Below are 23,310 nucleotides of genomic sequence, written 5' to 3' on the forward strand. Positions count from 1 at the left end.
TTTTTGTCAGTGTAATCAGAATTTGTTAAAAAACACATCTATGAAGGTCAAATTCTGTGTAGGTGTAATTCATAACCCACTTAAGAGATCTTTCAAAAGTGAAAAACTAAAGGCAAAGAAAGCTATTATAAGAAACTATGTCATAAGGTACAAAAAACAAAGAAAAGGAATGGGGGAAGAGCCTGTGTGTTTATCACTTACAGGTATGTGCATACAGATCTCCAAAGTAATAAGGAAGAGCTCAACCCTATTGCTAAGTCTCAAATATTACTAAAATTGCTAAGCTAGCAAAAAAATGTGACCCTCCCCTTATTTTGTATATACAGTTATTAATTTCAGACTTTGCTACTTGATTTGTTTGTGCACTTTGTAGTACTAATGTTGTTAGGACACTTGGGACTTGCTGGCATTACACAGTAATTCATTCATTACTCTGAATTCAGATTATGTGGGCACTCACACAGACCACAGAGACAACTTAGCACAAAAGAGGTGCAACATATTAAAGGAGAGCAAAAAGACTGGTGTGTGAACATAAAGGAAGACATCCCTGAACATACTAAGCATTAAATCCAAGGCCCAGTGGTGCTCTGCTGTCTTTACGTAAAAGTACTTGTCAGCAACAGAAGCAGCAAAATGCTTTTAAAGCACTGACTCTTTCAAAAGGCAGTACAAAATGTTAAGGCTATCAGTTACTTGCAACTTGCTTCCATCTAATTAACAATAAAGCTTACATTCCCAGCTTTACAGACTGACCTGTGCTCTTTTGCAAGCAAGATCAGATTTTTCCATCTTCTATCAATTTCAAGCTTTCCTCTTGCATGTTTACAGACAGACAAAACGAACTTCCAAAACAGCAGAGGACAATTATCCTGACAATGTTTTAACCCACTCCAATGCTACCAAAACCAGCCTTTTTATATTACTTATCCTGGACTTAGACACCTAGCATCAAGGGAAACAGCACAGAAGAACAAGCTTCTTTAAAAAAAAATTATAAGCAAGACTGATTTAAAACAATTTACTTAACAGAATTTGAAAAATTAAATAAGAACAAAGAATCTTTACGTTTCAAAGTATATGAACTTCATTACAAAAAAATAATAATATTGAAATGATAGCTTTAGTTTATGTAAACATTGTTACACTGGGCTGTACTTGAAAATTCTCCTGCATGTCTAAGTTGTAAAATAGTATTTCAGTTTAGATGCAGTTATGCCAGTTACCACTCAAAGGGTTATTTTCAGAATCAACAGCTTTGCAAGTTGAATTGCATACCTCTCCATATAACTCAGATTACAATCCCTCACATCCTGAGAACAGATGCTTCCTAGTTTAGAAAAATGCATTCATAACTGTGTGCATTGCAAAGGCAAATATAAATTAACAAATAGAGCTCTTTCATTATAAAGTCTCAAGAGGAATGTTCAAATTGCCTTTCTGAAATCAGAAAGTTAAGAGCAGCAAATGGCAAGTCTTTAAATCTTCCAGAATATTTTCTCCTTTTTTTGTTAGTGTAAGCATACTCCCCTAATTTGGATGGCAAAAGCCATCAGGCTATGGTAGATTGAACAATATAGTATTAAACCTGCAATTTTGCTTAAAAATTGGAATGTTACAAATATAAAAACCTCTAGAATAGTACAGTGTACATGTGCTCAACAGAGTTGGCAGAGATATTCCAAGCTGTATAATTCCTCTGTGGAATAGGAGCTAAATTAAGTTACAAAAGTAATATACTACGAAGAGTGTAAGGTAGTCAAGTTAGTACAATCAAGGTTTATAAAAGGAACACAGTACAGCAAGGAGTAGCCCACAGTAGGTTACAAGCCTCCAAACACGAAACCTTGCAAACTCCAAATGGATTCATTTCTGTGCACACACAAGTACATTGTGCCCATTAAGTCAGCTTGTACCAAGATGGAAAAACGCTTTGTGTAACTTTCTAAAGCTGACTTACACTTCCTTTTGCACATCTTACCTATTCTGAAATTGCAATAATCAAATTAAAATATCTATACCATTTTTTTTTATTGTGTACCCTCTATCTATCAGTTTTGATTTAGCACAAATCCAATTTCAAGTCTCTACAGACAACATTAGTATTGTCCCCTTACAATCCACTGCCTAAGAGATCACCAACCCTTGCTTATGCATCATGGACTTGGAGTGTTGGTTTGAGGTTTTTGGGGATGTTTTGTTGTGGGTTGTAGTTTGGTTTTTTCAACAAGCAAAACTCAACTGTTTATGGTACTTTTATCTTTCAGTGTAGTAAATGAGCAACTTAATTTAAGAACATTAGTTTTCTTTTCATAGTTGTTAGAAAAACATATACTGTGTGTGTTTATATATATGTAAACTAACATCCTGTGCATATATATATATATATCCAGAGATATTCACCATATTGTTGACACCAGAGTGCTAAAACATACATCAACATGAGCACTATTTCCAACACTCACTATTATTACTATTCCTGAAAGAGTTACTACATGCATTTTTCCCATCCATTTGCAGGACAGTAAGATACACAAAGACTACTGTTCTGTTTTTCCAATGTTAAAGAACTGCTCCTGAAAAGCATGCATGGGTTTGGGTATAAAGCAATTAAGACCACACAAAAGTTATTTTGTGGCTTTAAAACTCACTAAAGCTAAGTTTACTTTCAGTGGATGTTCCACTTACTTTAACTCATTTAGAAACAAAAGGGAAAACTTTCAAGTGCTAGAACAACCATACAGACAACTGACAGACTAGACTAAATAAGTTCTCATGAAAAAAAATATCATCACTGCACAGCCACAAGGCAGACTTTCATTTTTGGCAACCTGTATGCAGACCATTTATACTGTCAAGACCTGTAATTTAACAGTTAAGAGACCCTCTCAGCAAGGAACTATACTGCTTTCTTCATTACGACCCAGACCTCCTCAATCTTTAAATATACACAGTTTGTTTTGAAAATTACATTTATGACTGTTTTAAAAGAAAGGCTTCATAAAGTTCTAATTTTTTCATCAGTATATGTAAAGGCTGGCACTCGGGTAACAGAGATGATCTGGACCTGTAAAGGGTGTATTATATTCAATACAAAAACATATTTGATGTTAATGTTCCATAAACATTCACACAGAACCTTACCAAGGGTAGCAGTATTCTGGTTTATACTCATGCTTCACTGATAGCCTTTACCCATCCCTGCACTGTTTTCTATTTTCACAAAGAGAAAACAAACCATATCCCTGTAAAGTATGGGAACCCCATTTTATGGCTAAGAATCTAAGAAACAAGGCAAGGAGGAGATCACACTATGAAAAATGTTACTTGACCTCCCCCTGGTAGCTAGCCTTGTAGGATCTTAGTCATAATGCTTTATAAAAATCTGAACTGACCCCTACAGTCTTCAACCAATTAATCTTTTTAGTATAGTAGGTTTTGAAAAGGGCCAGCAATACTCATTGGGAACAGTACCATTAACATTGCATTCAAAAAAAGAAAACATTGGAAACCATATCCTTGCTCTCCTACTCTGTTGATATGCTCTAGTATTAGCCAATGTATGGTAATACAAAAAGAGTCTTGTAGTGATGTAAAAGGCAATGAAGACATCTATAGAATAATGTTCATGTGCAGCCAAAATGAAGAAGATTCCAAAGAGATTCAGGACCCAGGACAAAGTGTGCAAGAAGTTCCAGCTCCTTGGCGTATCTAGGAGAAAACAGAAAGTGACTGACCTTGAATGTCTCAAAAATCAGGCCTAGACATTCCAAGTTTTTATACAGGCTTTTCATCCAAAAATGAGATGAAGTTGCTCTCTTCATTCAGACATATTGTATACAGGTCCAATAAATCCAACAAAAACAACCACACAAGTTACATATGTCTATCACTTTGTGACTTCATTTACAAATGCATTTCTGGATTAACAAGAGCATCCTTAAATGCAGAATTCTTTATTCAACCAACTTCTTCTAATGAAAATCATGCTTTATCTATGTTATAAGGAGGAAGATGTAATGGAAGCTATATTACTGTTATTGCAGTCATTCTATTATAGTTGAACTCAAACAAATTATCTTTGCTTGCTATAATATGTATCAAATCACTGTTGGTGTCTACAGAAGGGTAGTACTGTTTCATATATTCTCACTCATTAAGGGGTTTGGTGTTTGGCTTTATGGGTTACACTAAACACACGGAAACCTCGCCAGGTATTTTGGCTGACAGGAGTCAGTGGCAGATACCTAGGCAAGGGAATAGTAACAGACAATCCGAAGTATCTTCCCAAGTATTCTCCCAGTAGCAAGCCATAAAGCCTTTCTAATTTCTTGGCTCACATGTTCATTGAAAAGTGCCTTATTCATCCCCCCATTCAAGGAGGTGGTGCTCCTTTCCTGCCTGTGACTTGACTGTCACAAACCTGAGAAAGAGCACAGCAATCTGAATTTGTATTTGTTGGCTTAAATGTTACACTTTGAACTTGAGGAGGTCAAGGAGCAGATATTCTTAATGCTTAAGCACATTCAAGTGTTTACTGCACCTCTGGCTGTACATGTTCTTAAGGACATTTGAGTATTGACACTCTGTACTTACATTCTGTGACAAAGAAGTTGAGCATGGTCAGGACAACAGTGTGACCACTGAACATATAATCTCCACACGTATGTACTCCAGTCAGAGTCATTCCAAAGCCACTCCATATTGCAAATGCCCGCTGGAGTTTTGCCCAAACATTGCCATACAACTGAAAAACAGTGACATTAACCTTTACTAAGTTCCAACTCCACTGCCCAAACAGTATGTCCTTAAAGTTAGCTGTATTGCACTATGTTTGTTTAATACCATTTATCATGTTGTGTCTTTTATTAAAATGCAGGTTTAGCACACCTTTGGATTTCAGTGTGGCAATGAGTCACATCAGTAACTGCAATCACTAATTGTATCCATCATACCTCTGATCAATACTGGAATTTAAAGCAGGTATTTTGTTCCAAGTGATTTATCCACAGAGCCTGACATCTTTTTTTCAATGTTTTCAGCCTCCCAAATGTGTAATTGCCAAGCTTTCCATTTGTTCAGCACAAACCTCTCCTAACTGAAAATTAGGATGAAACCATAAAATCCCATGTTCTAAGGAATATCCCTTATAAGAAGGGCTGAAACAATAATAGTTTGTTGGGGTTTTTTTTTAAAACCATGCAACCAACAAGACAACGAAGCAATTACTTCCCTTTCAGTCATTCTTCATGAAGTCAGTAGCTTAAATGCACACCTCTTTGAGGTACTCCCTCTGGTTTACAGTGTGAAACACTCTGAACACCCTTCACCAAATAATCATGTACTATCCAAAGTTGCAAATGCTTCTAAGACCCCTAGGGATGTTTGCCTGCATATGGTAATTAAGGCAAGGGCAAGGACACAGGAGACAAACACGATGTTCTTAAAAAACACACATCTAACACCATGGTCCCAACAATCTTAATCACATCTTAAGTACTTTTTTACAAAAGGAAACAGGAAAAATAATTGAAAGCATTTGAAGTTTTTACCTTTCCAGTACACTGCAAGTGCTGGCCTGGCACCGAGAGTGAGGTAACAAACATTGTAATGCAACGTAATAGAAATACTGTCCCCATGAGGCTGCACAGCCTGCGCAGAAGTATAGATCTGGGAAAAGTACACAGGAGCTGAGATCAGGGAAGTTATGTTAAAAACATTTCACTTCACCCCAACTTAATCCCATTAAATCCTGTCATCATTACTGCAAGCTTCACAACACCTTTTTTTTTTTTTCTAAATTAAGTAGTACTGTAAAAATATGGTTCCACATGACAGGGTGAGACACTGTAGCAAGCCGACTGTCACCAAAAGGTACATCTCCACCTCTGAAGCTACTCTTGTGCTAGCTTTGGCACTCATGCCTTCTGCTGGCAAATTGATAAAAATCAATGAACCAGTGAAAATTTAACTTAAAATATGCATGAACGCAAAAGCATTTTCTATCCCTCACTGAAAGCAAACTGCCAGGCTGGCTCAGACATCCTGTGGAAATTCATTCTCATAGCACTTTCTTATATACAAAACTGTTACAGTATGCGTGTATATACTGAAGACTCTCTGAAACACCTGTGGTTCCAAAGGAAAGGACTTATAAATATGGTAGGAAAGTTAAGTTCAGATGACTCCTTTGAAAGATTCACAAGCCATCATTCTTGATAAATCCTCCCTAATCCAAATTAACAGATACATACTAGGAGTTGACAAGATTCTTACTGAATGGAAATTCTTAAACAATCATCATAAATTCTTGTTATGGTCTTTTCTCTGCATCAAAGGACCAGTTAATTTGGATTTTATAAAATCTACCTGTGTTTGTGAAGCAGAAGAACCAAGAGCCAAATGTAGCAAAGAATTACACCACATACTTCAGTCATAGCGAAAGCCCATGGTATCCTGGGGACGCTAAGAAAAAGGACAAAGCAAGAAAGTTAATACAAAGGCTTAATTTTTTCCCTAGTCTCAGTATTGAAAATAAGGGCATACGAAGTTCATTTGCATTCATCTAACAATAGTATAAACTACAGCCAAAAATTCTTTTGTTAGACTGAATGAAACAGAATTTGAAATATATTCAATTACATTATCTCCTTCCTAATAATGTGTTTCCAGCAGATGTTTACACAGAATTCACTAAGTCAGGGAAAATCCCTAGTATGCTCTCTTTACACATGGCTTAATAACAGGATGTGTTCCTCTACCATTGTTTCACAACAACCTTTTTCATTCTGACAAGAACTTGCATCATGTCAATTATGCTGCTTATGCTTGTAAGAATGCTATGTCAACACAATGAATTAAATACTTCAAGGCCAAAAATCTTAAATACTTGCAGTGAAGCAGAACTGCACAGAGAAGTATCAGGGAAAATAAAAATTGTTTTTAAATTTCAGTGATAATCACTACATGCAAACCTTTCAGCCTTCCCTGTCGAAAGATTTAAGACCTTCTTGCACACACAAGGCCCCATAACAATTTCCACTTTCAGTCACCAAAATACACATCAACAGATTTAAAGAGAAGCTGCTCCTCATAGTTTTGTGCTCCCCCTGATACAAAGGGGTAGCAAAGCACTGCTCAAACACGAGCTTTGTAGTAATCCCCTCTCATTGTTTTGTGGGCTGCTGCTTTCTGGCCTCCCCCATCCTCCTGCCCACTGAATTCCATGGTAGCACCCTGGGAACAAAATCCATAATCCCATAGCTCCTGTTCTCTCTCCCCTCTTCCACTCTGCTGGATGTGGTCTGTCCTTGCTGAGTTTATATATAAATTTATGGGGGATTCTGCACACTTACTCAAAAGATTAGAGTCTTACTGACTTCTTGAAAGTCATTAATGGAAATGGAAATTACTGGCAGGAACAGAAAGATCACAAAGACTCAACTTTTTAACAGCTTAGCTCGTATCTTTTAAAACTCTCTAGGCAGTTAAGTTCTCCATGGAGCAAATGCACTTTCTCAAAGGGAACATTTATCCTCTATTAAACCTGTAGTCAATTACTAGAATCTGACCTTCGCCATTGTGTCTCCTCTTTGCCTGAAGTGAAACATTTTCTTTAAAAAAATGAGCAGGTACTGCATAAGTCACAACAGTGGTTTAATACCCTGTTAAAAGAGATGCTGGTCTTTTCATTCTACTTCAGTTTCCTTACACCATGTTCAGCAAGCTGACAGTGGGAAAACAACAAAAATACAGTACCAATGCTGTTCACTTTCTATTTCTTTGCTCACTCACAGACCAAAATACTCCTCTGTCCAAAGTTTTTATATAAGAAGACATATTAAGCTTCATAGCAGGAACTGGATTTCAGAAAATGCATATGGCTGCATATCTATGCCAGCTGACCATCATGCGTTTTACTAGAATGCAAGGGTGGACAAACTAATTACTGTGTTGTAATGAGTTTAGTTCATACATACAACATACAATCTTAGTTGTATGTTGATGGTACAACCATCATATTTCTATCTTTCTTTGAGCTCAGTAATTAAGATACATGCTTACTGAATTGTGAATCCTTTAAAACTAAATATAAACTAGGTAGAACAACAGCTCAATTTATTTTCCCCTAAAACGAAATCTCTGCATCTAACTGATCCACATTTGAGTCTTAGCAGAAAGATTTGCTGGCCTCTTATCACTATTTTGCAGAGGCATCTTCTAGAGCAGATGAAACCTTCTTCTACAGCATACGAAACTTAGAAAAAAAGAAAACACAGCCTATATTTTAACCATCACATTATTATTTTGTTTAGAAAGAAAATTTCTTACCTATCTAGAAATATGTCTGGCAGAGGTGGATATGTTTGCATGTCAGGTACTCGCTCGTGAACTATCACCATAACAAATGATGTAAAGCCAAACACTATGAACACATACACACAACTTAAAACTGTCTTCCAGTACTCTGGGTCCAGTCTTCGTGTGGCATGTTTGTTTTTTCCATTTGCATATTGATACTGATCACCATTCAAGTCAGTAATTGGTCCATCATAGTCACGAGGTACTTCACCATTACAAAACCAATCTGCCCCCTGTAGTGACCCAACTGGACACACTGTGCCAGCGTGACCGTCACTGGTGTAACCCAGCTCTTCCAGGACATCAATATGCTGCTTCTGCAGTTTGCGTATGGACAACATTAGCCTCTTGATGTCCCCCAGGATTTTGATTTCCAGAGGAGGGGATCGTAAATCATACTCAGTAAGAGTCAGCAGTGTAATTCCATCTAGCCTGTGTCTGTTGCACAAAACATCCACATATTCACAGAAGCCTTCTTCCTTCAGCCACTTGGCCACGTTCTTGGTAGTCCAACGTCGAATGCAAAGCTGGTTATTGCCTGCCATCCTCTCCCTTTATCCGCCAAGCACACTGACCTGTTGCATATCCAAGAGACACAACACCAGAAAGGTTAACACAAGATTACTGAAATGCCAGTGTCATTTGTGCAATTTTAGTAGCCCAAGACATTTTACATAAAAAACAGCTAAAAACAGACCTAATTTCTTAGGTAAGTAATATAAAAAAGCTTTTATTTTCATCAAAGAAAAAATAAATTATCTCATTTGCTCCAAAATAGAAATTTAAAGTTTCCAAGAAGCAGAATATTCCCTAGATGTATCCCATATACTTTTCTAATTTTGTTATAAATAAATAAATCCAGGTTTGTTAATTACATTAGGGAATGAAAATCAAATACTACTCTGTTTAAATATCAGCTTAATCATTAACCTTTTCCACTGTTTGCAGTTCATCAACTACGCAAGAAAGTATAGCCAGCAAACACACAAAACTGAATTAAAGCTGAAATAATACATTTCAATACAATCCAACATATCCCACTGGTTAAAAAATATATACTGAAGCTTTTATAACAGGACATTCTCCCACTCCTTCCAAGTAAACCTATGTCTAGATATCTGCAATAGTATTGAGCTGAAGTATCCTAGTTGTATGTTGATGGTACAACCATCACATTTCTATATTTGTTTGATCTCAGTAATTAAGATATATGCTTACTGAATTGTGAATCCTTTAAAATATTCAGCTTTCAAAAATAACATTACTAGGAATGAAGCACTACCTTAAGCTTCAAAGCATTTTTAAAAGTAATGTGGTAGTAGGTAACACAGTAATACACCAAAACCAAAAGAGATGTATTCTCTTCATACAGATTTCTCAATAATTGTGTTCTTACTCTAGAATATTGCTTGGAGGAAGAAGAGACAGCTCAGCAACATTTTAGTCACATGGTGGTAACAAGTCACCAGAACAACAACCAGGAAAAAAGTTAACCACAGGACATTATGTGGAACACACAACAAAACTTTGAAAGGCTACCAGTGAAGTACTAAAATGTTTACGCAATGTTGAAGACCCACAGCAGTAGAGAATGGATTTGTGCATAATTTATATTTGGTGGCACATGTACAGCAGCCATCTAAGAAACAGCTACGATTTCACAGCTCTTTTGTACTCAGAAAAACAGTCTAATTAACTAGAATGCTTCAGTCATGCCAACCAAATCTCAGAAAATACAAGGCAGTACAATACACTACCGCCACATACATCATTCAAGGCTTTCAGAATGAAAGCAAGGAAACAGTCTATTTAATCTATTATTTAGCTTCTGCCTATAGTAAACTGGTACTCAAACCCATCATGAATATTCAGCACAGTTCTGCATCTTTTTCAGGGGCGCAGTTCTTCCAAAACAGAACCTCTTTCCTTCTCGCTTCTTTTTTAAAGGAGGTACAGTGCCTATCATGCTCTTAATATAATGACTGGATTCAACTTTTTCTTCTGGCTTTCATCTAATAGAACCACAAACTATTTTACACTGTATCAGAGAAGATTCAATTTGCCAAATGAGATTTCCCCGCAGTGCAAAAGGAGTATTTTAGAAGAAAAATGAGCACACAAATCACACTTACCCTTCTAAAATAATTAAGGGCATGCTACTTCTGAAGGTAGACTCTCAGGAGTTGATTGTATATTAACAACGTGTACTTAATTCATTGCTAAAATTTCTCAATACTTCATATACAGCAATAAGTATATAAGCTTTAATACCTTGATTTAAATAGTTGCCACAAAAAAAAAACAACAAACCTACTACAATACCTGCACATCCTATACATTTCCTTCTCCACATAAAAGGGTATTTTCTCATTTTTATGTTATCTTACTATTTTTGAAAGTTCAAAACCTTCAAAGGCTCAAAAACAACTGTAACAACTATTTTGGTTACACAGATAATAAAATAAATTATGACATTTAATTTTCAACTAATCATCAGTTAATTGACCTTTTTTGTACTACATATTTTTACTTTATTCCAGGGTTGCTGTTTAATCCCAGATGGCAAGAAGATTCATTTAGCCACTCACTCACTCCCACCCACACTGCCGCCAGCCTGCTCCCCCTGCAGTGGGCTGGAGAGGAGAACTGTTAAAAGGTAAACCAAATGGGTTCAGATATGAATAGTTTAATAATGGTAATAAAGTAAAATATAGTAATAATAACAATGGAAATAACAAAAAGAGAGAAGAACAACATCCAAGAAAGACAAGTGACACCCATTACAACTGCTCAGCACCTGCTGACCTTTGCCCAGCCAGGTCCCCAGCAGTGGTCAGTCCCTCCTGGCCAAATCCCCCCTCCATTTATATATCAAGCAGGACATTCCATGGTATGAAATATCCCTTTGGCCAGGTTCAGGTCAGCTGTCCTGGCTGTGCTCTCTCCCAGCTTCTTCTGCACCTCCTCACTGGCAGAGCAGGGGAAACTGAAAACTCCTTGACTGCGGGTCAGCACCACAGAGCAACAACTAAAACATGAGTGTGGTATCAACATTGTTCTTATACTAAATCCAAAACATCCAGTAAAAATAAACAAACTTAAGTTGCTTATTTGAACTTCCAGCTCTCTTTACTCAGAAATACAGATGAAATACTGAAAAAAAAAGTTGTTAATCGCAGTGGGTTTTATAACACAGTAATCATCACGAGTTTTTCTAAAAGCAGTGAATGTAAACTCACCACCACAAATACACTCAACTTACTGATACTGTCTTCTAACCAAAGCAGCTTCTGAGGACAAAGGCAAGAAACTGTCCCTAACCTAAGTGAATTCCATTCATCACAAGTCAAGTAGCCTAACAGCAGCCTAGTCTTCCTTCATCTGGCATTGCCAGAATAAAAATCAACCCTTACCAAATGTACAGTAAAAGTAACCTTACAACACTGAATGAGCACACCCATCAAAGGTCACTACGGGCTGGACGTGGGAGAAAGTCTACATTAACCTCAACATGCAACTGATAGGACCTGCTCCTGTTTTTAAATGCTGTAAACAACAAGACACTTAACCGACTGCAAAAGACAAAGAAATGACCACAAAACACAAATTTAAAACATTACACAGAGCAGGTAGCTAATTTCATCTCAACGGCAACAGTTAAATTCATTTTTTAATGACAAAGCAACCTATTTAAACCCTGAAACTACCCTTCCTTGCAGACTACTCAGCTGGTAACAGGTTTGTGGTTTAAAGGGTAAAAAGCACTTTCCCTAATAATCGTAACACCTGGACTACAATACAGATCCCTGTGTACTACTGCTCCTGTTCATTTTTGAAGCTGAAAAATGCTACATAACTTTTATGCCTCTAGACTACTACCCAAGAATAATGCAGCAGAGGAGGAAAAGTCCCCTAGATAGCTGCATGTGTCTTCTGAAAGGAAACAGCTCTGGTAACTACTTTGCCTTCGACGTTACTGGTTTTATCACTGAAACCAAATAATGGGTAACATTTAATGATGAATAACACACATGAGTAACACAACGCAAGCACAGACTTAAGCATCAGAGGGCAAAATATAACTTTTCACCTGACATCAGCAATGTCTGTAGCCAGTTAGTTGATTAGTTTCCTGGTACTGTGACTTAACACTTAGCAAGATCATCAACAGCACATACTTGTGTGTCCCATTTTCTTTCACCAGCCTTTCAATTAACAGCATGAACACAAAGGCATATGTAGAAGTACTTACTTTTTTAAAAGAAAAATGTTACTTCATGAGCCATGAACATTTCTACAATTTGGTTGGGGCATTTTAAGAAATAAGATGCCTCAGAGAGGCTGCGTATACCCTAGCTGATAGCAAAATTTCCTAGATGTATATTTAAATAGAGAAAATTAACCTCCTTTAACATGACTGTCCATGATTCTATCATGTTCCCATCTACTGAATTGCTGCCAGTCAACCAATAATTCCCTAACCTTCCTAGCTTGTAGACTTTGAGACAGTATATTTGAGGTAAAAACGTGGACACTTCAATCTGCTGATCACTACCCTAGCCAAGGAAAAGTAGCATTAGTATCACAGTAACATTAGGCTGCAAACTTGATTAGAGCAAAGTCACAGCTGAAGGGCTAAACAACCTAGTTAGGTCTGCAGCAGCTAGCAGAATGCTGACTGGTTTTGTTTATTCCAGACACATGCAAAAACTACTAGCACCATTACTGTTTTACCACCTGTCCTCAGGTACCTGGGAGAGCCTTGCTGATGTGTCCCTTGATTTTTTTTCCCCTGGCTTCAATTCCCACAATCCTTGAGGGGAATTTTGGGAAGGATGCTGAAGTACTATCAGATCTCAAGTGATTTAACCTACATTTGTGTATGAAGGTTTCAAGCTGCAGTTTGAATACAGGTCATTCGAACTCAGCCCCCCCTTCGATGTGCCTGCTGGCTTAGGAGCACATCCCACACCTCAGGGGAGAAGTTGTTCCCTGCAAAGGCTGCTACTTCGCCCATGTGGACAAGGCCCATGCTGGTAGCCTTGGTTCCCCAGCACAAAAAAGCTACACAAAAACCTTGTGCTGAGCCAGCCTGCAATAATAAGGCTACTGTCACACACCAACTTAGCAATGCTCTGCTGGAAAAAGAGCACACAGCACTGCCTTGTTATGCAGCACAAGGCTGGGCTGCTCTGCTGACTCTGACTTACATGAGAAGCTTGTCACCTGTTCTTCCTGGAAACTAAATTCTTCAGTGCTTATTTAAAGCAAATAGCACCAAAGATTTCACTGCCATATAGCAGATAGTGACTTAGTCTTTACCTTCTAAATGCCACCAGACACATACAATATGGTATCTTGTGAACAGAAGGACAAAAAGAACACATGCAAAAACAATACATGATTTTTCAACAGTTTTTAAATACAATAGCTACCATGCTATAGATAAAATTGATCAAACACAGCACAATGCCCACCATGAGACAAATCCCAGTATTTTCCCGAAGCAAGAATACAGTAAGTTCAAATGCATAAATATTGCTGCAAAACTTGCATTGAGTTTTAATTAATAACTTTGGTATCATGAGATGATCAGCAGTAGCTTAACTGTACTCTAAAGTCTTACTGCTATGCATGTAAGATAAGAAATCTCAAAGTAACACTAGTTTAGTCTTAGGCTTTAAGCCATCAAGGAAGATGGGTTTTTTGAGAATTATTTATTGAAGTGCAGCTTGTGGATCAAATATTAGCACTATATTCTTGGCAGAGTCTTTCTGTTGAGACACCTCCATGCAAGACTGACAGCAGCTGCTACAGAAAGTCCTGAAAGCTACACATACTTGTCTTAAGAACCACCAAGTACAGTTACATTTTTCATCAAAATGAACAGAATACATACTGCTCCCTGACTCTTACACCTCATTAAGCCAAACAGGTTGTAGTATACTCAAGTGAACACTAACTCCTAATCTATGAACCAACTAACAAAACAAATTTTTATCCTACTGCCATAATTCAAGGCACACACAAGTGGTTTTTAAACAACTCATCAAGTACTCCACCACTTATCTTAGGATGTCATTCATAGTATTTCATTACTATTTGTCTAAGTTCTCAAACATTTTACATGCTAAATATCAGGTGTTAAGTATTTTCCCTCCAGTTTCAAGTAATAATATATCCCTCCTGTAACAGAATGTTGGCTGCTCTTTATCCCTATACAATTTAGGAGTAACACAAATAAAGTTTCCTTCCCCCTTTTTCTTCCCACACCCTCATCTTACAATGGAAATAGGGGAAGACATGAACAAACTCTCCATCCAAATGAATACCAGAACAATATCTGAAGGCAAACTGTGTTTCATCTTGCTCTCCACAATCATTTACAATCTGATCTTTCTGGTCTAGTGAGAATCTAGTAGCCTGCTTCATTTTAGGTGCATTAAAGTAAGTAAAAAATAAAAAACTTCTAAAAGGTATGCGATTATCAAACATACATACATTATGTAATAAATATGGTTAGTGGATCTCAGCCAGCTAAGTGGGCTGCAAAGGCAAGCTCTATACAACGAAAAGTGATACTACAGAACCCAAAAGGTTACAATTGTTAGGCCAACCTGTGTTTTTAATAGTATCCTACCAAAATAAACCCTCAACCAGCCAGCAAAAAGAGTATCACATAGAACAGCAAACAAGATAATTTAAAATTCTTGTGCTTTACAAATCTACAGAACATTTCCTTCACATCTAAGCAGCAACTAACTACACAACAAAAACTTACAAAACTTCCCAAATTCCTTTCACTTGGTATAAAAATCACTTCACACTAATCCTGCAGGTTAGTTCCACCTTTCTTCTACATCACAGAAAGCAAAAGGAAGAACAAGACACAGGCATTTCCTTACCTATGATATCCAGCAAGAGGCACCCCCTACCAGACAGGAGGGGCGTTTAAATGCCAGGAAATGTCTTCTGAGCTCTTGCCACTCCAGAGCACAGCATGATCAGCTGCTCTGTGGAGGTGGCACAGACACCGTGTCCAGCTGCACGAGGGAGCTCTGTGGAGACAGAGCAGACCTTAGCCAAGTGGAATCTTCCATCAAGTCATCTTAAAACACAGAATGAGTGTTGCACATGTAAAATTTTTATAAAATTAATTTTGCAAACTGAAGCCTCAAATACAAAACCATGAGACCACTTCAACTTATTCCAAATGTTAACATTAAAACTACTTCTCATTTGCCTCTTCTTCCATTAGAGAGCTGGAAAAAACTACCTTTTTTGAAGTTTAGGGTTTTTTTAATAGCAATCAGCAATGACTAAGTGAATGGTCCGAGGCCACCTAATGTATCAGTAATATAGATTTAAGAGACTGAGTCGGTAACAGTTCCAGTAGTTTTCAACCTTCTCATGCTCAGGCCCTAAACTCGCACAAACCCTCTCTCCCACAGGCAGAACCCTCCATTTAACCCTGACACTCGAAGAACACACATGCAAACCAGTAACAGCACTGTTCCGTGTTGCCTTGTTAGTAATCAAACTCTACATACTCAACAGCATTTTTATTCAAAAGTAAACGCTTTGTCCTCAGAAAACATACCGACATTTTAGAAAAAAATAGGAAGACCGCTGAATATCTATTTTGATCCGATCCAGCCGTTTGGTTATCTGACTGTTAAGACTGACACAAGGCATCGTTTCCAGGAACGATCTGTTTGCTGTGGAGGCTGACACGAGAATCAGACACCACACGGGTCCCCTCTGCCCCCAGGCCCCACAACAAACAGCACAGTGCCTGCAGGCCCCGACCCCCGGTGCCAGCCCTGGCCCCGCTCGGCACCCACCCCACACCTTCACACGCCTCTCCTAACGAGGCTGACGAAGTTCAGCCCGAAACCAGCACAGCCGGGCACAAGGGCTGACCCCTTCAGCCCGAACACCGCCGGCGACATCGCCCCAGCGCGCAGCTGGTGCTCCCGGGCCGGGCGCTCGCTCTCGGCAGAGATGTGTCCGGGCCAGGCGGGCGCGGTAATTACAGCGGAGCGGATTTTAGCGCAGGCACACAGCACAGGAGGCTCGCCCCCCCCGGTAGGCGAAGCTGTTCTCCTCCCGCACAGCCTCTGCAGCGGGGCAGCTCTTTCCCCCCGCGACCCGCCCGCACCCGGGGCGCGCACACGCCGCAGCAGGGAAAGCGACGGGGACCCGGCGGGCTCCCAGCTGCGGGGCGGCCCCCGCGGGAAGGAAGGGCCCCCCGGGCAGGGCCCCCGCGGGAAAAGCCCCGCAGCCCGCCCCGCCTCACCTCACCTGCCGCCGAACGGCGGTGCCGCCGCGCCGGCTCTGGGCGCTGCGGCAGCGGCTCCTCCGCGCCCTCCCTCTGCCCGCGCCTCTCCTCGGCGGCGGCGGCGGCCACCGCCACCCCCCATCCCCCGTCCGGAAGCGGCGGCGGCAGCGCCGGCGGGCGGTGGCGGAAGGGGCGGGACGGGGCGGAAGGACGGGGCCCCTGCCAGGACGGGCTTCGAGGTGTGCGAGAGACTTGAAATCACGGGTCGGCAGAGCTACGCATCCTTCATCTCAGGGCATATGCCAGGACAAGATAACAGAGGAAACTTACAGAACCCTCATACTGTCAGTCCTCGTATCGAGCACTCACTACAAAACATTTCAGTTGAACCATGTTCTTTTCTGATGTCTGTAGAAAAATAATAGAACTGGCTGTCAGCACTTGGCTGACAGCACTCATTTATCCACGGGGATCCAAAGCACAGATGTGAAAAGCACACACGACTTAAGAAAGCTTCAGCAAGGCACCGTAACTTCGGGAGCTCCATAACCTATAAATAATACAAATGGAGGGGATAGAAGGAGACAGACAGATTAGAAATAAATTGCCCCAGAAATAAAATTATTTTGGATACCAACTGTCTGGGGTAGCAGCCAGCCCTTTGCAACAGTTTGAGGAACATTCAGAATTTGTTTTGTTGATGATGTAATTACTACGAGGTCCAAGACAAGTCTAAGTTGCAGCTTCAGTGGAAATACAAAGGAGGTGCCAGCGTGCCTCCCTGAAGTTAATGACACCAGCCTTTTCAGAGAAAGTGGCCTTGAGATCTCTGTTCTTAAAAAAAAAAAAAAAGATCAATTGCAAAGTTCGTATGCTGCTATAGTGAAACAAGGAAATTTTGCATTTCAAAATGTCTCAAAGCTGAGTCAAGTCGTCGAGTCATCGAACAATCGAATGCAAATATGCACTCTTGTACTATCTCAGCTGTAATGGGCTATCTATCTACCGGGTACTCAGAGCAGAAACTGTCAGGAACATCTCACAGAAGCCGTGAGAACATCGAGCCGTGAGGCTCCTTTCCACAAGCCCTGGTACTGGTTCAGAGAAGCTTACATCTAAGCAGTCTGTTCTGTTCTGCTTTTGAATTTTACACTAAGTGATCTGTAGTTTCCCAAAATGAGTTGCTGAAGTTGGAGGGAATGTTCTACTTTCTTTGCCAGTTTAGCAGCGTCTGCAATCAATGTAGGAATCAAGTGCATTTTCAGTGCTCACCATGTTTCCCTTCTTTGCCTTTAAGGCACTAGATGAAAAACTGACGAACCTGAATTCATCAGTGACAAACCACAGAACACACACACACAGTTATATACATACCTGAAAAAAATCAAATGGACCTTGTCATCCTGTTAATAATGGATCTATTAATAAAGCTGGTTGAAAGTTGAGGTAATTTTGCTTACTTCAGGTCCACATATTTATATTTTAAAAAAAAACCCAGTGTCTTGGGGTGACTTTATGACGTGTATCTCCTACCACTATTCTGTGCCCTAGCATTTATCTGACAAGGAAAACTAAATTACAAAAGAGAGAGGCAACTAAGTTAAACAACATTTTGTGCTTCTCTTCTTTACTGTTTTTAATTCTTCACCAACACTGCCAGTCAATCACAACTTTTTGTGCACTTCCAAGTGCCAAGTAGGTACAATTTACAATACATTGCTGCATTTGCTTGTATCTGAACAACTGGTTTAGACCAAAAATGTAAAAATAAGCCCAAACTGAAATTAAAAGTAGCTGCAAAAATAACTGTAGCAGGCTACAGAGCTGTCTCATCATGGAGAAGGTCACTGTGATGGTGTCTTAAGCATGGTCCTGAAGCTAACTCACCTTTTGGGATCTCATTCTTTTCATGGGAGGTACCAGGAAACTGCTGCTTTGGCTTTGTTGTTTTATTTTACATACAAACATGCACTGGGGTCTCCCAGCTCACTGAGCTCCAGCTCAGATTCCAGGAAGGAAACAAAAATGGAAGCAGAAGTTTCCTAACTCTGTTTCCCTACACTGTAGCAAAACGAGCAATCCACCTGAAAATTACTTTCTGAATTCAGTCTCCAGACTTTAGAAATCTGGGTTGGGAAATGAGCTGTATTTAGACATGCATGTTAATCCAGGATTATCTGAAGTTTACAGGTCCTCAAGTGTGCTATTCCAGCAATGGATTTCCACGTAGGGAAGCCCTGGCCTAGAGCTGCATCCAGAATAAAGGTGAAGACAGACAGACACATATACAGTGAAGAGCACCCTGTGCTTGGCTGTGGAGGCTGTTTGGTGGTTTGCAGAAGCAATTTGCCCAGTGACAGGACAAGGAGTAATGGCCATAAACAAAGACACAAGTTCCACCTCAACATGAGAAAGAGCTTCTTTATGTTGAGGTTGGAAGAGCACTGAAACAGGCTGCCCAGGGAGAGCATGGAGTCTCCTCTGGAGACATTCCAAATGCACCTGAACAGCTCCTGTGTCACCTGCTCTAGGTGACCCTGCCTTGCCTTGGCAGGGGAGTTGGACTGGATGATCTCCAGGGGTCCTTTCCAACCCTAATGGATCTCTGAGTCTGTGAACCTTAGCACTGGAAAAAGGCTTGATGGTCAGTTTCTATCTCAAGTTATCACTGCTAATGGCATTTTTCTGCTCTGTCTAATTTCATCACCTAGCAAATATTTTGAAAATGACTAAATTATCTTGCACCAAAAAGTAATAAAGAGCATAATTTAAAACTTGTCACACTTAGATATGTAATAGCTACTTAGTCGTTGCACTTTGAAACTGAAAACTACTTCTCCTTGCTAACATTTGATGTACCTTAGAAAGGGTGAATTATCTAAATAGTTGCTGCTTTATTTAACAGAAATTTCCAATAAACCTCATTCCGTCACTTTGAGTTATGTCACTTCATGCCGTGTGACATGAAGGCATTGATATAAGTTTGACAGGCAGTGCCAGTGCTGACATGTCAGTTTGAGAATTTATGACAAATTATATGCTACAGATATTTTTAAAACAACTGTGGATTGCCAAGGGAAAAAAGTATTTAAAATGTGTAATAATACTCATGCATCTTTAGTTGAAAACAATTTATTCAATTCACATAGTTAGATTGATTTAATGTTCAGGCTGATACTTAATGCAATAAAAGAAAGTAAATTTATATCAAAAATTCCCAACTAGCTCAAGTTACAATATATTATAGAGCAAAGGAAAATGAGATGTGATAGTGTAATGGGCTTTTAGAAAAAAAAAATGACAGTGTCATTAAGTAATAGTGTTAGCATTTTATATTTTGAAATAACCTATCTCAAATGTTAAGGCCTTACACAGAAGAAAAAGGCCTTAGCTGAACAGAGAATTAATTGCTGATAAAAATTCTCATTCGGCAAAGAATACAACATGGCAAGGGGGCTATCTTTCACTAGAAGTGCTAATTGATTAAAATCATGGTTTTTTTCTTTTTCTGGGCTTGAGGTTTTGGTCATTTCATTTTTCTACAGATCAAGTCCTGCCTTATAATTTCTTCATAATCTCTATACTTCAGTTGAAGCATACTTAGGTCAGTCATGTGTGAACTTTCAAGCATCTATTTTATCTTCAGATTTCTTAATTCCATCATGGAAGAATAAGAGATTGAATGCCTAAAGATTAATCAAATTAGTGAACCATAATCATTGCTTAAGACAGAAAACTAGCTTATTAGAAGAGGATAATAAAGGAAAAAAGAAAAAGAATAAACTCCATGCACTCTTCAGACAAAATTGTTCCATATGTTAAAAATACATTGTTGTAGAGCACCAGAAAACCTTGTCTCACTCACTTAGCATTGCCCAAAATGTACCAGAATTCAAGTAGTTCTGTTCTTCTTCAGTAGTTAACCATCCCAAAAATCAAATCCTGGAAACAGGCTGATGAGTGAAATGAGAAGAATGCTTTTGCAGCTGTATCTATAAAATCCTATCTAACTAAACTGTCATGCTGTAACATTTTTACTGTAAAAGCTGCCTTCTTTCAGGATACGTGAAAGGATTTTGGCTCTGTTTTCAATAGAGAGATGGCATGGCATCAGTTAGAACTGATATGAGTATTTTCAAGAGAAGAAATAGAAGAATCATCACGAATTTCCTGTTTTCAACTGCTGCACGTTTTCCTGGCAATGCCATGCGCTACCAGAGCGCTCCATGGCAATTTACACTGTTGCCACCCAATACATTATTAGCCAGGGAATTTTTGATTTAGATAATTGCACCAAGTACTACCTTCTAAGCAATCACAAAGGCATAGTCCAGTTAGAATGCTTTCTGTTTCATGTTCCAAAATTAATCACGCATTAATTTCAGCTAAACCAGCGGCTATTTAATATTTGTATATAATTGCATGCAAATGTTTGGTTTAGAGATGCCCAGCATTCCAACAGCCAGGAGAACCTCCAAATGCTTGGAATCTCGAAAAGTGCCTCCTGCACGGAGTGCTAAATTTGCCTCTATTCAGTGTGACCATACATCAGTCTGTTGCTTTCTACATCCTTTCTTAGTAGATTTAAAAGGGCCAGAAAAGAAGCATAGATGAAGAGAGGCAAATCCATCTGAAAGCCAGGTCTGCCTCGTGTCGGTTTCAAAGGCAGCTCCTGTCTGAAAAAGGTCAGTGACACAGCTTTACCAAAGCCACATTTGCAGACTATTAAATGTTTAGAAGATGCTAGGTGTGGAGTGGCAGAGTTTTGAAGTAGATTGATGTATGCCATACAAATGTTCAAGGCACACAGGACTTGGAGATCATTTTTCTGGAGTTTGTGGTTTTTCATTTGTCAGTTTTCATGCCACAGATGAACTTTGAACTCTTAATCATTGCATTTAGGGTAGAGGCCAATAGAAGTTTTAGAACTGAAAAGAGCTAGGCTTTGACATGAGTGTCACCTTTTTCACAGAACTTGATTAGCAACAAATGGGCTGGGATTATAAAAAACTGATAGTAAAGCCTCACCTTGAGTCCCCACCCAGAAACCTGAGAAAAGTAAACTAAATTGAACAACTTAACCTGCTCAGTCAGGTAATTTTCCTGATTCATGGGCACAACTCAAGCAGCTTAAAGCACACTGGTCTACCAAAACAACAACAACAAAACAGAAAAACAAGGTAACATATTAAGGGTGTATATGTAGTGCTTGAAATATAACTTCAACCATTTTCCCAGTTTTCTTCTCTGCTGGATCTGGCCAGCTGGCTACCTGTCTCACTACCCCCTCTAAATAAACACTGCAGCGCTGTTACTTGTAGTCTCCCTCATTTCACCTTTTAGGTCAGAACATACATGGCAGTGGGAAGCAACAAGTCTCTTTGTATACAGTTTTATAAATGAAATTGGTAATTCGTGTTTGTTTACATAAATGTATATATCAATTGTACAAATAAAAACGCCTAAGCCCAAACCCCAGGCCGGGGATGGAGAAAATTTCGCAAGCCTTGGCAGCAGCAGAGAAGACAATATGGCCAGGAATTAATCAGCATACGAAAAAGTCTATCTCTGGGTGGAGGTAGACCTTATCTGGAGCTATTAACACCACACCTGATGAAACTGATTATCATCTCGGAGTCGTTAAAGGAGTATCCCATTCAGGGAACTAAGAATAACCGTTCCAGGAATCAGAGATAGACTATTCATCATCCAAGATGGACAATTCATCAGATCCAGGAAATGCTTTGTGCAGTCCAACTTCGGGACAAGAAAACATCATGAATATGCTAAATTGCGAGAAGAATATAATTAATTCGGACTCTGCCCAAGAACTGTATAAGAAGGAACCAGCCAAAGCGACATTTGTGAACTTGGGGATCTGACGCGATAGAGGTCAGGTCTGTGTTCACCCAGCACCGATCCCACGCTCGGGGCTGACCTTCTTCCGACGTGGCTTTCTGTGTGACCGATCTTTTGGCCGCGGAATAAAACCTATTTCTTTATTAAATTTAATATGGCTGAATTCCTTTACTTCAACAGGAGGGTCTTAAACAGCTTCTTCCCTAAATAACACAGAATATAAGTAATTTCTGCTTCATGAAATATTCTGTACAAAGTCACTTTTCTTTTGTTGCATATGACTTTTGTCCTCTGATGCTGGAAAGTATTGCATTGTATTATGGTGATCTCTCACCGAGTACTCCTAAGCACAGTTAATTAGTCCAGACTTTAATACCCATCTTGAAATGGCTCCCCGTGATATGTCTCTTGATAAAATAAAGCAAACCCATCATAGTATATCAATGTACGTGGAATAAAGGTGGCTCAGACCTGACCAAGACTTCCTTCCATTCATCACCTTTTTGCCTGCATGGGATACCCTCAGCAGCAAGCTTCTCCTCTTGGACCACCTTCTCTCCTGGATTGTGGAAGAGCCTAACCATTTCATTTGTTTTGCCTTGTAGCTCCACCACTGACAATTTTGCAGCCCCCTGCCAGGAGCCACACATTGTGCAGAAGCACAAGCACCGCTGTACTTAAAAAGACCCACTAATACTACAATTTAATATAATGTGTCTCCAATTCATAGCTCGCCAGGCCTTCCTATATAAACTAACTCAGTGGCTTACAAGTTTCACCTGACAACCATTACACTCCTGATCTTTGTA

The 23,310-nt window shown here is 39.3% G+C and overlaps 1 protein-coding gene across 7 annotated transcripts; it reads right to left on the reverse strand.

Annotated features, from left to right (window-relative positions):
- Positions 1 to 1,007: 1,007 nt before the first annotated feature.
- SAMD8 (sterile alpha motif domain containing 8) lies at positions 1,008 to 23,203 on the reverse strand. Of its 7 annotated transcripts, none has more exons than XM_069019309.1 (7): positions 16,666 to 16,790; positions 15,267 to 15,419; positions 8,332 to 8,936; positions 6,370 to 6,465; positions 5,553 to 5,670; positions 4,597 to 4,747; positions 1,008 to 3,711 (listed from the first exon to the last, which is right to left on the reverse strand). In XM_069019309.1, exons 3-7 carry the CDS (start codon positions 8,904 to 8,906, stop codon positions 3,407 to 3,409), a joined length of 1,245 nt encoding a protein of 414 aa, XP_068875410.1. In that variant the 5' UTR covers positions 8,907 to 8,936; positions 15,267 to 15,419; positions 16,666 to 16,790; the 3' UTR covers positions 1,008 to 3,406. The 7 variants fall into 7 exon arrangements, with proteins under 7 accessions (XP_068875410.1, XP_068875411.1, XP_068875412.1 ...); XM_069019310.1 differs by having other exon boundaries at positions 16,661 to 16,790; XM_069019311.1 differs by having other exon boundaries at positions 15,267 to 15,469; positions 16,661 to 16,790.
- Between the last annotated feature and the right edge of the window lie 107 nt (positions 23,204 to 23,310).

Source organism: Aphelocoma coerulescens, chromosome 6, assembly GCF_041296385.1.
Source record: "Aphelocoma coerulescens isolate FSJ_1873_10779 chromosome 6, UR_Acoe_1.0, whole genome shotgun sequence".
Taxonomy (NCBI): domain Eukaryota; kingdom Metazoa; phylum Chordata; class Aves; order Passeriformes; family Corvidae; genus Aphelocoma; species Aphelocoma coerulescens.

Bases quoted from the DNA above. Each gene is read 5' to 3' on its own strand.
- SAMD8 (XM_069019316.1), bottom strand. From the start codon at position 8,906: ATGGCAGGCAATAACCAGCTTTGCATTCGACGTTGGACTACCAAGAAC. The intron at 6,466-8,331 runs GTAAGAAATTTT...CCTTTTTCTTAG, and splicing joins CCAGACATATTTCTAGATAG to CGTCCCCAGGATACCATGGG. The intron at 4,748-5,552 runs GTAAAAACTTCA...ACTGTTTTTCAG, and splicing joins ACTTGCAGTGTACTGGAAAG to TTGTATGGCAATGTTTGGGC.